At 57.1% G+C, this 13,416-nt stretch overlaps 1 protein-coding gene across 1 annotated transcript in view; it reads right to left on the reverse strand.

The window, feature by feature from the left end:
• Positions 1–661: 661 nt before the first annotated feature.
• Positions 662–13,416, reverse strand: part of TTLL1 (TTL family tubulin polyglutamylase complex subunit L1) — a 31,035-nt gene continuing 18,280 nt past the window's right edge. The window contains exons 10-13 of the mRNA XM_047067234.1: positions 9,481–9,624; positions 7,448–7,534; positions 5,583–5,746; positions 662–912 (exon numbers count right to left, since the gene is read on the reverse strand). Of these exons, the coding sequence (XP_046923190.1) occupies positions 783–912; positions 5,583–5,746; positions 7,448–7,534; positions 9,481–9,624 (525 nt within the window). The 3' untranslated portion in view covers positions 662–782. The remainder of the gene's footprint in view (positions 913–5,582; positions 5,747–7,447; positions 7,535–9,480; positions 9,625–13,416) is intronic.

Below are 13,416 nucleotides of genomic sequence, written 5' to 3' on the forward strand. Positions count from 1 at the left end.
GTTTTAAATGTTTATTCATTTTTGAGAGGGGGGGGCAGGGGAGGGGCAGGGAGAGAGGGAGACCCAGAATCGGAAGCAGGTTCCAGGCTCTGAGCTGTCAGCACAGAGCCTGACACAGGGCTCGGGCTCAAGAACCGTGAGATCATGACCTGAGCCGAGGTCGGACGCTTCACCGAATGAGCCACCCAGGCGCCCCTGGAAGTCCTTTTGGAGGCCTCCCTTTGGCCTTCCCTCACCTCCCCTAACTCTGTGGTATAGAACCAGTCACGCCTCACGACCCCAGTGCAGCTTTCTGCCCAGGGTCCTGTCCACGTGCTTTAACAGAATCACCTTTTCGCACCAAAGACGTCTCAAGAATTCTTTCTTGGCCGTGGGCCCCGGACCCCGACCGTCACTTCAAAAGCGCATCAGTGGGGGCGCGGGAGGGGCCGTCTCGCGGGACGTGGGCCCTTCACCCGTGGGATCCGACGCCATCTCCAGGCAGATGGTGTCAGAATTGAGTTAAATCGTGGGACACCCAGCACCAGCCGGAGACGCGCAGAATCGCTTGGGGTGGGAAAAACCCCCCCTGTCTGGGGCCCGCGGTACCGTGCGAGAGTGACGGAGAAGCAGGGCCCCTCTCCCTCGCGAGACACTCCTTAACCTTTCAAAGAAGTGCCTTTATTTATTTACAGGGCTTACGAAAGGAAAAAAAGCTCTAGAAAAAAGGAAATTTCAAAATAGGCCCAGGTGCGGGGAGCATTTGGGAGGGTCGGGCTGCGGTCTTCTGCGCCTCCTGGTGGTCACTTCCAGGTTGTGAGGACGGTTCTCCCCGAGTCTCTCGATCGGCCCCCTCTGGGACCCAGCGACTGGCCCTGACGACTTCTCAGCTCCCGGTCGGCCCCGTCGCCCTGCGCCAGCTCTTCATCATAGCTGCAAACAGAGGGACATCTTCAGGGTCCAGCAGCAGCAATGCCACGCACGGCCACTGCTGAGCGGCGGCGTGGCGAATCCCGCAGCAGCCAGGGAAGTGGCCCGGCCCCCACCCTGCGCTCCCCCAGCCCACCAAACCCTGCCCGAGGCCACAGAGCGCAGGCGTGCTGCCTTGTTAAACTGTTTTCGGGAACAGCTGACATCTTATAAAAGGCTACCAGATGGAACGGCGCAATGACCCCAAGGGACACATGAGTGAGACACCAGGGTGGTGAGGGAGAAAGCTGACGTCCGGAAATATTTTTACGCACAGCATCTGGGGGCAGGTTATGACTGACCCCGGTTGAGATCGGGAACGGGGTGTGAATGACCCACCCGGGAGGAGGGGGCCAGGACAGGGAGAGGTTCACAAGAAAGCAGGGCCCTCCCAAGAAAGGCTAGATCCCGCCTCCACCAGCCTCGACTTACCTGCCCCTCTCCATTAACATGCGCGCACCAGGCCTGTGTAGGAAAGCGCATGATCTGTGTAGGAAACAGAGCCTGGGCTTTCGCCTTGGAAAGAACTGAGCTGGGACCCTGGACGCTCCCGCCCGATGATGACATCTATCGGGGCAGTCCCTGGCCCCTCTCGCCACGATGAGCCCCTCTTACGGGGTCCGTGAGGGTGGAGAAACCCCACTGCACCACTTGCCGGCCCTGGCAGGTGCAGGCTCTGGCGAACGAGGTCTCCTATCCCCACCGTGACTTCACATCACCCTCCTGACTCAGAACAGCGGGCCTTATGATCCCCACTTTCTGTATGCTGTGAAACCTCATTCACGGGGGTCATTTGGTGGCCACGCCCTGACTGAGGACCCTCTGTGATAAGCAGACATTCATGCCAAATGCGACAGGGACTAAGATGCTGAGTTATGTCGCGTTGGCTGAATTTTGCTCACTTTGGGCAAAGGGTATATTTCTGTTAAATGTTTATTCCCAGAATCGGAATCTGCACGTCGAGTGTGGTGTGGGACAGAAGCTTCTCAAGCGGCAGAACACAGTCTCTGCATCGTGCTTCTGGTGGCAAACTGGGGGCTGAGAAGGAAGGGCAAGGAGGGGGAAGGCCAGTTTGTTGGGCTTCTCTCTGTCGGGATGGGGATCAGGGCAACAACGGGGGACCCCCGTCTCCCCCGTCTCCCTAAGGAGAGATGATGCCGAAGGGAGGACTCCCCAGGGACGCTGGAGGGTCCGCCTGTGGGGGGTCCTCCCAGGAAGCCTCCCGGGCCCCTCTCCACCCCAGGGACTGCTAGAGCCCCTGGACGCCCCGTTCGCATGTCAGCACCCACCCGTTGGCACCTGCTGCCGGTTCTGTGCCTGTGCTGCTGACCTAAAGGCCGGAGTGACCCCATCCATCTGGCTCGCAGTTGCCCCAGCACCTCTCTCTGGGGCGGGTGTGCAATGAGAATGTACTGAATGATGGGGGGGGGGGGAGACCCACACAGGGATTACCAGTGTCACTGTGCATTTGTGCTGGTGTGTGCAGCTTGCAAACATGACAGAAACAAGCATTTGGCAAGCAGCTGGCATCTGGGACGAGTTGTTCCCAGGGGCGGGATGGCCCCCGATGGAGCTAATGTGGAGGAGAATCAGGCAGGAGGGTTTTCAAGGGCCCCCTCCCATTCTAGCAGGCTTTCCTCCTGGCTTTTTTTTTTTTTTTTTTAGTTGACTTATTTTGAGAGAGGGAGAGAGACTGAGAGAGCTCGCACAGCACGGGGGAGGGACAGCGGGAGAAGGAAAGAGAAAATCCCAAGCGGTCTCTGTGCCGTCAGCTTGGAGCCCAATGCAGGGCTCGATCCCACGAACTGCAAAATCGTGACCTGATATGAAATCCAGAGTTGGTTGCCCAACCGACTGAGCCACCCAGGCGCCCCTCCCCCTGGCTTTTTGACAAGTGGATGGCAGTCATCGGCAGGGTTCAGGCAGTGTTTTAAAGCCTGTACGAGTATACCCAGCACCTTCAGACCTGGGCCTGGAGGCCGCAGGTACAGAGGGCGGGGCCTCATGGCTTGAAGGCCAGGACGGCAATCAGGGCGACGAGAGCGCCTATTTCTGGGGGCCGGCGGCAGCAGCAGCCCTGTGACCTTGGGCAGTTAACTGGCACCCCGGCTTCCTCCTCCTCCTGCCGGCACCCCCACCCCCGGAGGACGGCTGGGAACAACACTCCAGGAAGGCAGAGCACCTAGCTGGGCAGGAAGCCGGGGCCCGCCCTCCTGCTGCGGGAGGGAGGCCGAGGCTGTAAGCCACAAACAGGATTCCTGCCTATGAGGTCATGTGAAGCACAGGGAGCAGTCCTGAATAGAAGCGTCTGGAACTATCAGCTCGGTGCTGGAGCCTTCCTTACGTATGGGGTGGGGTGAGGGCAGCTGAGTGGGTTGGTGGGGGGAGGGGGGTCGCCTCTCTGTCTCTTCACCTAATCGCAGGGAGGCTCTGACCTCCGCATCTTCAACGGGGAGCGGAGTGCCGCCCTCCCCGCGGGCTCCCGGCAGCCCCGCCACCCGCCACCCCGGGCTGGGAGCTCGCGGATCCACCCGCCACCCCGGGCTGGGAGCTCGCGGATCTGGATCCGGATCCGGGTCCCTCACGCTGCCCTGCCGGCGAGAGGCAAGACTCCTCCCCACGCTCTGCCCCCACCTGTCTCAGAGGCTGTCGGGGCTCAGCCCCCGTCTCCTCCATGTCACCCTCCTGCACGTCCCTCGCTGCCACCCCCAGAGGCCCCGCACACGCTCCAGTCTGACCCCCCCCCCACAAACTCTTCCTTCGCGCCCTCAGATCTCCGTCGCCAGCAAACCCGAGTCCTCGGCCTCATCCTGGAAACGTCCCCTGCACCTTCCCGTGCTAAAACCTGGCTCTCCCTGAAGACGTTGCTCCCCTGCAGCCCCGCCCGTGGGGGTGCTCTCTCTCCCACCCACCATTCCCCTGGGCCTGCAGCGAGCCCACCCTCCTTGCGCGGTGACCCAGAACCCTCCACGGCGCTGCCCCTAACTGCTTAAGGCTCGGGCTCCTGGCTCACAACCCCGGCGACCGCAATGACCAAACAGAGGAGACCCCAGTTCCCTGACGCTGCGCCCCCTCCCCCCACGACCTTGTCCTCCCCCAGCTCAGACCATTCCCGCGGCACCTGACCTTGTCCCGTTCAGCAACCGCCATTCCTGCAAAACCCGGACCGCAGACGCTCACCCTGACCTCTCCTCTCCCGCTCGCTTCCCGGGCGTCCCCACCCCAGCAACTCCAACCACCGGGATCTCGGATCACCTCCCACCCCTCCCACTGTCCTCCTCTCTCGCCATCCTCCTTGCCTGACAAGCCCCCAGAGCGGCTCACTTCCCACCCTCTGCTCACCCTGCACTCGGACCAGGCAGCTGACCGGGGCTGGAGAAAACGGTCAAGGGCACCGAGCGCTCGCGCTTGAAGCTCCCCTCCGCCGCCCTTGGAGGCTCCACGCTCCTCTCTGCGGAGCTGACCTTCCACCCTCCCCTGTACCGCTCGCCCATCATCAACACCACTCAGGGCAGAGGCTCTGCGGTCCAAGCCCCCGCGCCCGCAGCGCCTCCAACTGGGGGCCTGGGACCTTGTGCTGCGAGAAGTTCACTACAAATTTCTTCCCTTGTTTTCTTGAAACATTAAACACCCGTTTTTACTTTCACAGAAATACATAACGTGAACCTGACACACGGGCCCCTTCCAGTTGGGGACACTATCTCCCTTTTCTCTCCGGCTCCCTTCCACACCTCACGGCCCGTGGCGGCAACATCCGTGTGGACAAGCTGATGCGCGGCCCTCCACGTTTCCGGGCTCGCCCACGCTCACGGAGGCAGCTCGACACACAGACGTATGTCCACCCTGGGGGGGGGGGGCTGAGGCCACTGCCCGTTTAACAAGGATTCTGGGATGCGCTTTCCTCCCTCAGCGTCCCCGGCCCCACGGCAGAGCTCCTGGGCCACGTTTCAGTGGCCACCCACCACCCCGTGGTACGAACGAGTGGTACTTCACGTATCCACTGCCCTCCTGACGCTGCTCCCACTTTTTGTCACTGCCGATGGGCCACACCACCTCTCTAAACCTTTGTTTCCGCATGCCTAAGGTGCAGCTAATGACGACACTGACCTCGGGAGGGTGCTGGGGGAACGAAGCATGGGAACACGTGAGTAAAGCCCTTGGCAGTTTCTGGCATGTGGTCAGCCCTCAACTGCCTGCTACTATTGTTACCACTTCTTGTCCTTCCCTCTGTACAACAGCCCCACTCAAAAGGCGCACAAACTGAGGCTCAAAGAGTTGCAGAGTTCCTCAATGTCATCCAGCTCCAAGTGGCGGGGCCTGGGTGCGAGCTGGGCCCGGGGGGGGGGGGCGGGGGGTGGAGGTAAGCCACAGAGATCTCCTGTTCCCACCTTACAAGGTGCCCAGCGTGTGGCAAATGCTTCATGAATAATTATCAAACAAAAGGCCTAGGCAAACACCTAGTTTAATATCCGTTTTTTCGCTACCACGTGATCTATCCCGGAACACCGTTAGTAAAAGAAATGCTCGGCCCAAACAAGGCAAGTCCACACACAACCAGAAAATCCAGGCTGGGCCTTGCCACCCCTCCATCTGACACACACGAGGACGGCTGCCCGGTCTGCACGCCAACTTACAGAATTTCATAATTGCCAAGGACTTCCTTCGGGGGTGATTTGTTCCATTTACAGTCTGGAATCTCGCCATTAGGGACTGCGATATTGAGGGTGTCATTGATCAGGTTATACTTAAGGATTCGGTCGTTGGCGGTGCTGGAGGTGAGAGACGGGGACGCGTTCACCTACGAAAGGAAAGGAATCACTCTTCACGTGGATCACTGGCCCCTTTGGCATGACAACACACACTGCAGAGGAAAACGCTGGCTACCGCGCCTTTTAGGCAAAATTGTCAAGTCGTCCCGTTAACGTATAGTATCATCTTCAGGCACCTTGTATAGGAAGCGTTTTAGGATCCTACTTTCATCAGCTGTTAGACGAAATATAAAAAGTCAGACACAGGTTGGGATTACGACCTACAAATCGCTCAGCGCACAGATAAAAATGTTAAGCGAACGCAGATCATAAACCTAACCTCCGTGTCTACCTGTGTAGACACTCTACCCCAAGTATTGGAAGCCACTCAGAGCTTTGCTAGAATCAGCAAACCCAATTACCCTAAGTAGCATCGTGGGGTTGGAGTAAAAAGTCATGTGTCCCCGGGGCGCCTGGGTGGCTCAGTTGGTTAAGCGTCCGACTTCGGCTCGGGTCATGATCTCACGGTTCGTGGATTCAAGCCCCACGTCGGGCTCTGTGCTACCAGCTGGGAGCCTGGAGCCTGCCTCTGATTCTGTCTCCCTCTCTCTCTGCCCCTCCCCTGCTCATTCTCTCTCTCTCTCTCTCTCTCTCTCTCTCTCTCTATCTCTCAAAAATAAATAATAAAGATTAAAAAAAAATTAAAAAAAAAAAAAAAAAGGAATGCGTCCTCTCCGCTCCGCCTTTTAAGCAATCTCTACACCCAACGTGGGGCTCGAACTCACAACCCCAAGATCAAGAGTCGCGTGTTCCACCGAATGGGCCAGTCGGGCGTCCCCAGTGGGCCCCTTTTTGGCGAAGAGAGTAATACCTCACCAATAAAGCAATATTCTGACAAATGGAACCCATCTGATAAACGGAAGGTTAGTCCCCTAAGGCCTCTGAGGAGCTAAGCAACGTCAGGAGTCCTCAGGTTAAAATGCACGGACTGTGTGGAGAGTCCCGCAGGCCCTCAGTCACCAGCTATTTACTCCACTTCAGGCACAGCTGTAATGACCTTGGTTAGCTGCTTCCTCAGGCCACGGCAGAGTGGAGGCAAAAACCTGCAAGTTACTCGGGTTTTTCCCAAACAGTCAGGCTGTGTCTTCGTGCTGCTGGTAGGGTATCCAACGTACACAGTCAAAGGGGCTGCATGAACCTCAGGCGCCCTTGAAATTACCACTGTAGCATATCATCATGCCCTGATTATCATAAATAGGCTACAATTAAGGTCTGTTATGTTAGAAGGAGTATTCGTCATATTCACAATTAAGGTCCTGGCTCATCAAGGAAAGCTTGACTGCCATTCAAGTGAGTCGCTTTAAAATGGAAGAAAAGGGCTCTGTAGCGCAATGGCTAGCGCACTGAACTTCTGAAATGGAAAAACAGAGCACGTAAATATTTTACACACGCGTCTGTCGATCTCTCTACATATCTGTGTATGTCTCTGCACACGCGGGTTGGGCAGCGGAAGAAGTAACCCGGGAAGAGCTATTTTGGAAGTTTGCTCTCTGATAACCTGACTTTTCCGGCAGCTTCCCGCAGGGGCGGCTCCCACTGTCCACCATCAGCAAACTTGTCCGACCTGCCCGTCTGTCCCCGTCACCTTCCAGAGCCTCACGTGCCCCGGCCCTGCCGCCTGGCCTGAGAGACGGGGCAGCGGCAGCCGGGAAGGCGACCGGCCACACGCGCTCCTGCGGGCGGTTGGTTACCTCAATCAGCCAGGGCTTCAGCTTGTCGTCGATGATGATGTCATAGCCATAGCACTCGAAGCAGTGTTTGTCGTTGTTCATCACCGGCTGTAAGACAGGAACTAGCGTCTTGTACAGCCAGCCTCGGGAGGGCCCGGCTGGGACCACCGCCCCGGGCACACGGCAGGTCACGGGGCAGGACCTCCTCGCGGTCCCGACGTGACGTGCGGGGTCTCACCACCGAGATCAGCGCTCCCCACCTCCACCCCCAGTGCCGCCTCCCATCCTTCCCCGGCTCCTCCCACAGGGCCCAGACCCGGAAACCTCCCTCGGCCTCTGAGGGCACTTCCTGAAGCGATTACCGGTGTCTCCGGGTCTCACTCATCAGAGGCTTGATCAAAGCAACCGTGTGTCTGCTGGCATGGGACTGTCCTCAGAGTGGACAGAAGCCCAGCTCCAGAGTCCAGGCCTGTGCAACTTCGTCACAGGCCCTTCTCAGGTCCTTAGGGATGCGGGGAGCCAGGCTACGAACCTCTGTTCTCTTTGACAAGCCAATCCGTTTACTAAAAATTTGGGGATTTTCTTTTTAATTTTTTTTGTTCCGTTTTTATTTTAAAAACTTTTAAATGTTTATTTATTTTTGAGAGAGAGAGAGACAGAGCATGAGCGGGGAGGGGCAGAGAGAGGGAGACACAGGATCCCAAGCAGGCTCCAGGCTCTGAGCCGTCAGCACAGAGCCCGACGAGGGGCTCGAACCTACAAACCGTGAGATCTTGATCTGAGCTGAAGTCCAACGCTTAACCCACTGAGCCACCCGGGTGCCCCTCTTTTTAACTTTCAATTCCACTTTATAAACCGTTCTCCAGGTACATAAAAAACCCTGCCAGCCGCTCGCTTACAATGCAGGTCCCCAGGCCCCACCGAGGCTGCGTGGATGAAAACCTGTGGGAAGGCCTAGCAAGCAGCCATGTCACATACACCTGGGACCCTGCTGTCCCCCACAGTGAGTAAAGCCCACAGACACAGCAGTGAGGCCTTCTCACACATTAGCGGGCGTGTGGACTCTACTTCAAACACTGGATCTAGAACCAAAAACTCCTGAGGGGGAGACAGGCCAGTCCAGCCTCACTCACTGGAGGAAAACTAGGCTGGGGGGACAGAGGCTGTTTTCCCAGGGGAGTCAGTGGGCCCGCATCTCGCCGGGGAGTGGTCCTACCCCGGCCACTGCCCACACCACCGTCCCAGCAGCCTGTGCAGGACAGGAGGTTGCTAGCTCCCCCGGCCCCCACCCCACTGTCTCCCGGTTTCCCAGAGACGGCCTCCGAGGCTCAGAGGGGCTGGAGCACCCTCCACGGGACGTGTCGCCTACTCTCCGGGCCGGGCCGAGCGCCCTCGGGTGTCACACCCACTGGGCCTGTCTGTTGGGAGCCCCCTCGGCAGGCCTGGGCCCCAACGCCTGTCCCCGCGCTTCCCCACTCCGGGGCCGGGCCTCCGTTTTGCTTCTGAGTCACGGGGTGATGAGCATCTGGGAGCCCACATGTGAAGCTCGGGGCACAGCCGCCCGCGCACCGGTGGCCTGCTGTTCGTTCCTTCCCGTTCCCTCGAAACCAGCCGCACACCTGCTTCGGGGACTGCGAGCCAGCCAACGAGGAGCACGCTTGGGGCGACAGGGAGGTGGGTTTCTAGCACCCCGACGTCCATGACCCCACAGAGCGGGAGGCCCAAACTCGAGGAGGCCACCGCGAGTCCACCTCTGACCAGCAGCTTACGCCAAAACACGCCCCCTCGATCCGATGGCACGGACGGGCTGCAGGGGACACCGGCAGGACTCGCCTGGGCCGGCGGCTGCCGCGGAAGGCCCGGCAGCCGGTACGCCCTGGGCGGCACCCGGCCAGAAGCCGGCCCCTCTCCCTCCGCCAAGCTGCCCCGGCCTCTGGCAGACGTGTGGCCATGCGAGAGGTGGGCCCGTAAAGGCGAGTCTCCGTAGCCAAAGAACCAGCAGCCCTCCCCGCCCCACTCGGTGGCTCCCAGGCCCGACCCCGCCCTTCTCTCACCGCCACGGCCTTCAGCGACTGCACGATGATCCAGTGGATCTCGTCGAACAGCTTGCCGGTCACCTCCTTGCCTCGGGTGCTCTCCAGGTACAGCCGCAGGTTGTTCACCGTCCACTTGCCCCCGTGGATGTGGTTGTAGTCCTCCTGGCGATGGGAAAGGACACGGGGCCCCAGGCAATGCACCCTGAGGACCCCAACACTTGCTCTCTCACCCTAGAACGGTGCTGGGTGCTCCTGCCCCGTGAGGACCTGGACCTCCTATGCGGCGCTTGGTTTAAAATACCCACCTATGGGCGCCTGGGGGGCTCAGTCGGCTAAGTGCCAGACTTTGGCTCAGGCCGTGATCTCACAGTTCATGAGTTCAAGCCCTGCGTCGGGCTCTGTGCTGATGGCTCGGAGCCTGGAGCCTGCTTGGGATTCTGTGTCTCCCTTGCTCTCTGCCCCTCCCCCGCTCATGCTCTCTCTCAAAAATTAAAAAAAAAAAAAAAAATTAAAAAAAATAAAATACCCATCTCTGGGCGCCTGGGGGGCTCAGTCGGTTAAGTGCCCGACTCTTGGTTTCGGCTCAGGTCACGATCTCAGGATTCACGAGTTCGAGCCCCACATCAAGTTCTGTGCCAACAGTGCAGAACCTACTTGGGATTCCCTCTCCTTTCTCTCTGCCCCATCCCACTCGTGCTCTCTCTCAAAATAAACTTTAAAAAAAAAATTAAAAAAAAAAGAAACACCACCTCTGTAGTTCACTCATAATTAGCAATTCATACCCTGCAATGAGGGTGGAGTATGTCACCCAGACCCCCCTTCAAGATCACGACACTCACTCTTCTGGCGGAGACCCTTGCTGGGAGCTGCCCTTGGCTAAGGGGAGCAGGACAGTCCAAGGTCACGCCCGCCCCAGCGGCCCATAGTCCGTGACGGGCTGATGCCAGGGAATCTCGGTCCCTGCTGCAGCTGCGCCCCAGCTCGACCCTCCCTCTGCCCTGTCCTCACCCCCCTTCCCTCCCCATGTTGCCCCAGCAAACCCCCCATGCACTCATCTCTGCCTCTGAGTCTGCTTCCGGAGAACCCAACCTGAGACAGGCCGGTGCCAGGCACCGTGGTCCAAGAGCACCCCACAACTGGTCACAACATCCCGTCTGCGCGTAAGAGGGCTCGGGCTCGGGGAGGTTACCTGACCTGCCCAGGGTTCCACGCAGGCTGTGAGGGAGCTGGGACCCGAGCCTGGCTTTCCCACCCCCCATCCAGAGCGCTCTCTATTTCTCTGACTCTAAACACGAAATCTCTACCCCACTCCTCTTTTTTTGGAGGCAAAAAGCTAAAAATCCCGAAGTACATCTGGAGGTTGTGAGGCTAGGTTTCACTCTCCTAAATAAAAAGTTGAGAACTTTTGAAAAGAAATGAAAAGAAAACCAGCCTAAGAAAGGACAAACACCACCGACTCAAAACGGACTTGGTTTTCATAGAAAAACAGAATTAACCACATTAAAAAAAAATACCTTTTGAGGTCAGAGACACATTTACACATCAGTTTCACTTAGATACCTTAAAAGACGAGCTACGCAAGCATGTTCACCTCAAATGGTCTCTCTAATAACTCAGTGTCTGTACCCCCAAAACAGGGACTCGGAGAAGTTACAGGGAAGCCAGGCTACCTGCCCACCCACACCTTTCTTTTTCCAGTTACAGATTCTCACTAGCAAGGAAAGTTTACTTAAAAGATAAAGTTTGAGGGGCGCCTGGGTGACTTAGTCGGTTAAGTGTCCGACTTCAGCTCAGGTCGTGATCTCGCGGTCCGTGAGTTCGAGTCCTGCGTCGGGCTCTGTGCTGACGGCTCAGAGCCTGGAGCCTGCTTCGGATTCTGTGTCTCCCTCTCTCTTTGCCTCCCCTCCCGCCCCCACTCGCCCTCAAAAAAAATAAATAAACAGGGGTGCCTGGGTGGCTGAGTCGGTTAAGCGGCCGACTTCAGCTCAGGTCATGATCTTGTGGTCCGTGAGTTCGAGCCCCGCGTCAGGCTCTGTGCTGACAGCTCAGAGCCTGGAGCCTGTTTCAGATTCTGTGTCTCCCTCTCTCTGACCCTCCCCTGTTCATGCTCTGTCTCTCTCTGTCTCAAAAATAAATAAAAACATTAAAAAAAATTTTTTTAATAAATAAATAAACATTAAAAAAAGAAATTAAAAAAAAAGATAAAAGTTCTAGACATACAAAGTATACACAGCAAAACACGGTCTTCCACAAGCACAGACCTAAAAAGCGAGGAAATGTGTCCTGCTGTTAGGACTGTAGCAACACTAGTTTATCAGATTTACTCCAGGACACTATATCAAATCAATCTGCAAACACTGCCCATGTCGGGATGCACCCCTGATCTTTCCATCCCCTTCTCTGCCTGCTGGATTGGTCCCGCCTCCCGGTGCCCCCCGCCCCATACTCCTGCACCCCCTCCGCAGCCCTGCAGCCTCCCTTATCATCAGCCTTCTGTGATCTGCCTCCCCTGCTGGTCTCTGAGCCTCCTGAGGGCAGGCTGTCCAAGGGCATCTCTGTCCCGGGTGTCGGGCTATGCTCTGCACCCAGGGACACTCGGGAGATGCAGCCGTAGACTGCTTGACGTGTCCGCGTCCCGTGTAACATCTGTCCTTCATGCGATTCTGAATCGGAGCCACGTGAGGCTACCAGCAAGCAGCCTCCTCAGAGGAAGGGCTTCCTCACGTTAAAAAGCTAAGCATTTACCAACAGAACCGACAGGGATGCACAGAGGCTTCTGGAACACTGCAACGATGCCAAGCTAAGGTCTTGCCTTCTGCTCTCTCCTTCCACAGGTTAAAAAAAAGTGACTTCTGTTTCTTATTGATGCAGCAGTGACTCAGCTGACTGGTGTCCTGAGAAGGCCCATCAAACGGAGCCCTCCCAATGTCAGTGTGGCCCTGCAATCCAAGGGGGGGTTGGGGCAGGCCAACATATTCTGCACTGTCCTCAGAGAAACCAAGAGGACTGGAGGCCTGTCACTGGCCACACCCACACCCACTGGCCACACCCACACCCAGGCCTCGCTAACTTGGCTACAAAGGGCCTGATGTCATTGCTCAGCTTTCTCCAAACGGCTGCGTCCCCTGAAAACTCATTTTCCCAATTCATTTTTTTTCAAGATTTTATTTTTTACATTTTTTTGATGTTTATTTATTTTTTGAGAGAGAGAGAGACTCAGAGTGTGAGCGGGAGAGGGGCAGAGAGAGAGGGAGACACAGAATCCCAAGCAGGCTCCAGGCTCCGGCTGTCAGCACAGAGCCCGACACGGGGCTCGAACCCACGAACCGTGAGATCATGACCTGAGCCGAAGTCGGACGCTTAACCGACTGAGCCACCCAGGCACTCCAAGATTTTATTAAGTAATCTCTACACCCAACGTGGGGCTCGGACTTACAACCCGGAGATCAAGAGTCTCACACTCCACTTACTGAGCCGGCCAGGCGTCTCCGTTGTTCCAATTCTTCTGAATAAAGTTCTGGCCAAGCCATCCTTTCTCCTCTAATCTTGACCATGTAACAGTGATGCTCAGAAGTTTGCTCTCAGGGAAACCCGAGGGACAGTGAACCAGGGTTGGCCTCACACAGAAGACCGTCAAGGCCCTCAGTAAATGGTGGCCATTGTCATTTCATTACCAGCAAGGTAATACCAGGGCTCTGTTTGCAGATGAGGAGGCCCAGGGAGGCCGTGTGACTTGCCCAAGTCACACAGAGAGAAGTGATAGACAGGGGACTGAGACCATGCTGCTCTGAACAAACCCTTCAGTAGGTGACTCAGAAAAGCTTGGTTTGGGGGCGTCTAGCCGGCTCAGTCGGAAGAGCATGCCACCCTTTTTTTAATATATTGTTTTTGATGTTTATTTTTGTAGGAGAGAGACAGAGCCTGAGTGGGGAGGCCCAGAGACAGAGACGGAGA

The sequence above is a fragment of the Lynx rufus genome, unplaced genomic scaffold, assembly GCF_022079265.1.
Source record: "Lynx rufus isolate CCGP_SWC_20201006 ecotype Redwood Valley unplaced genomic scaffold, mLynRuf1.p SCAF_7, whole genome shotgun sequence".
Classification (NCBI taxonomy): Eukaryota; Metazoa; Chordata; class Mammalia; order Carnivora; family Felidae; genus Lynx; species Lynx rufus.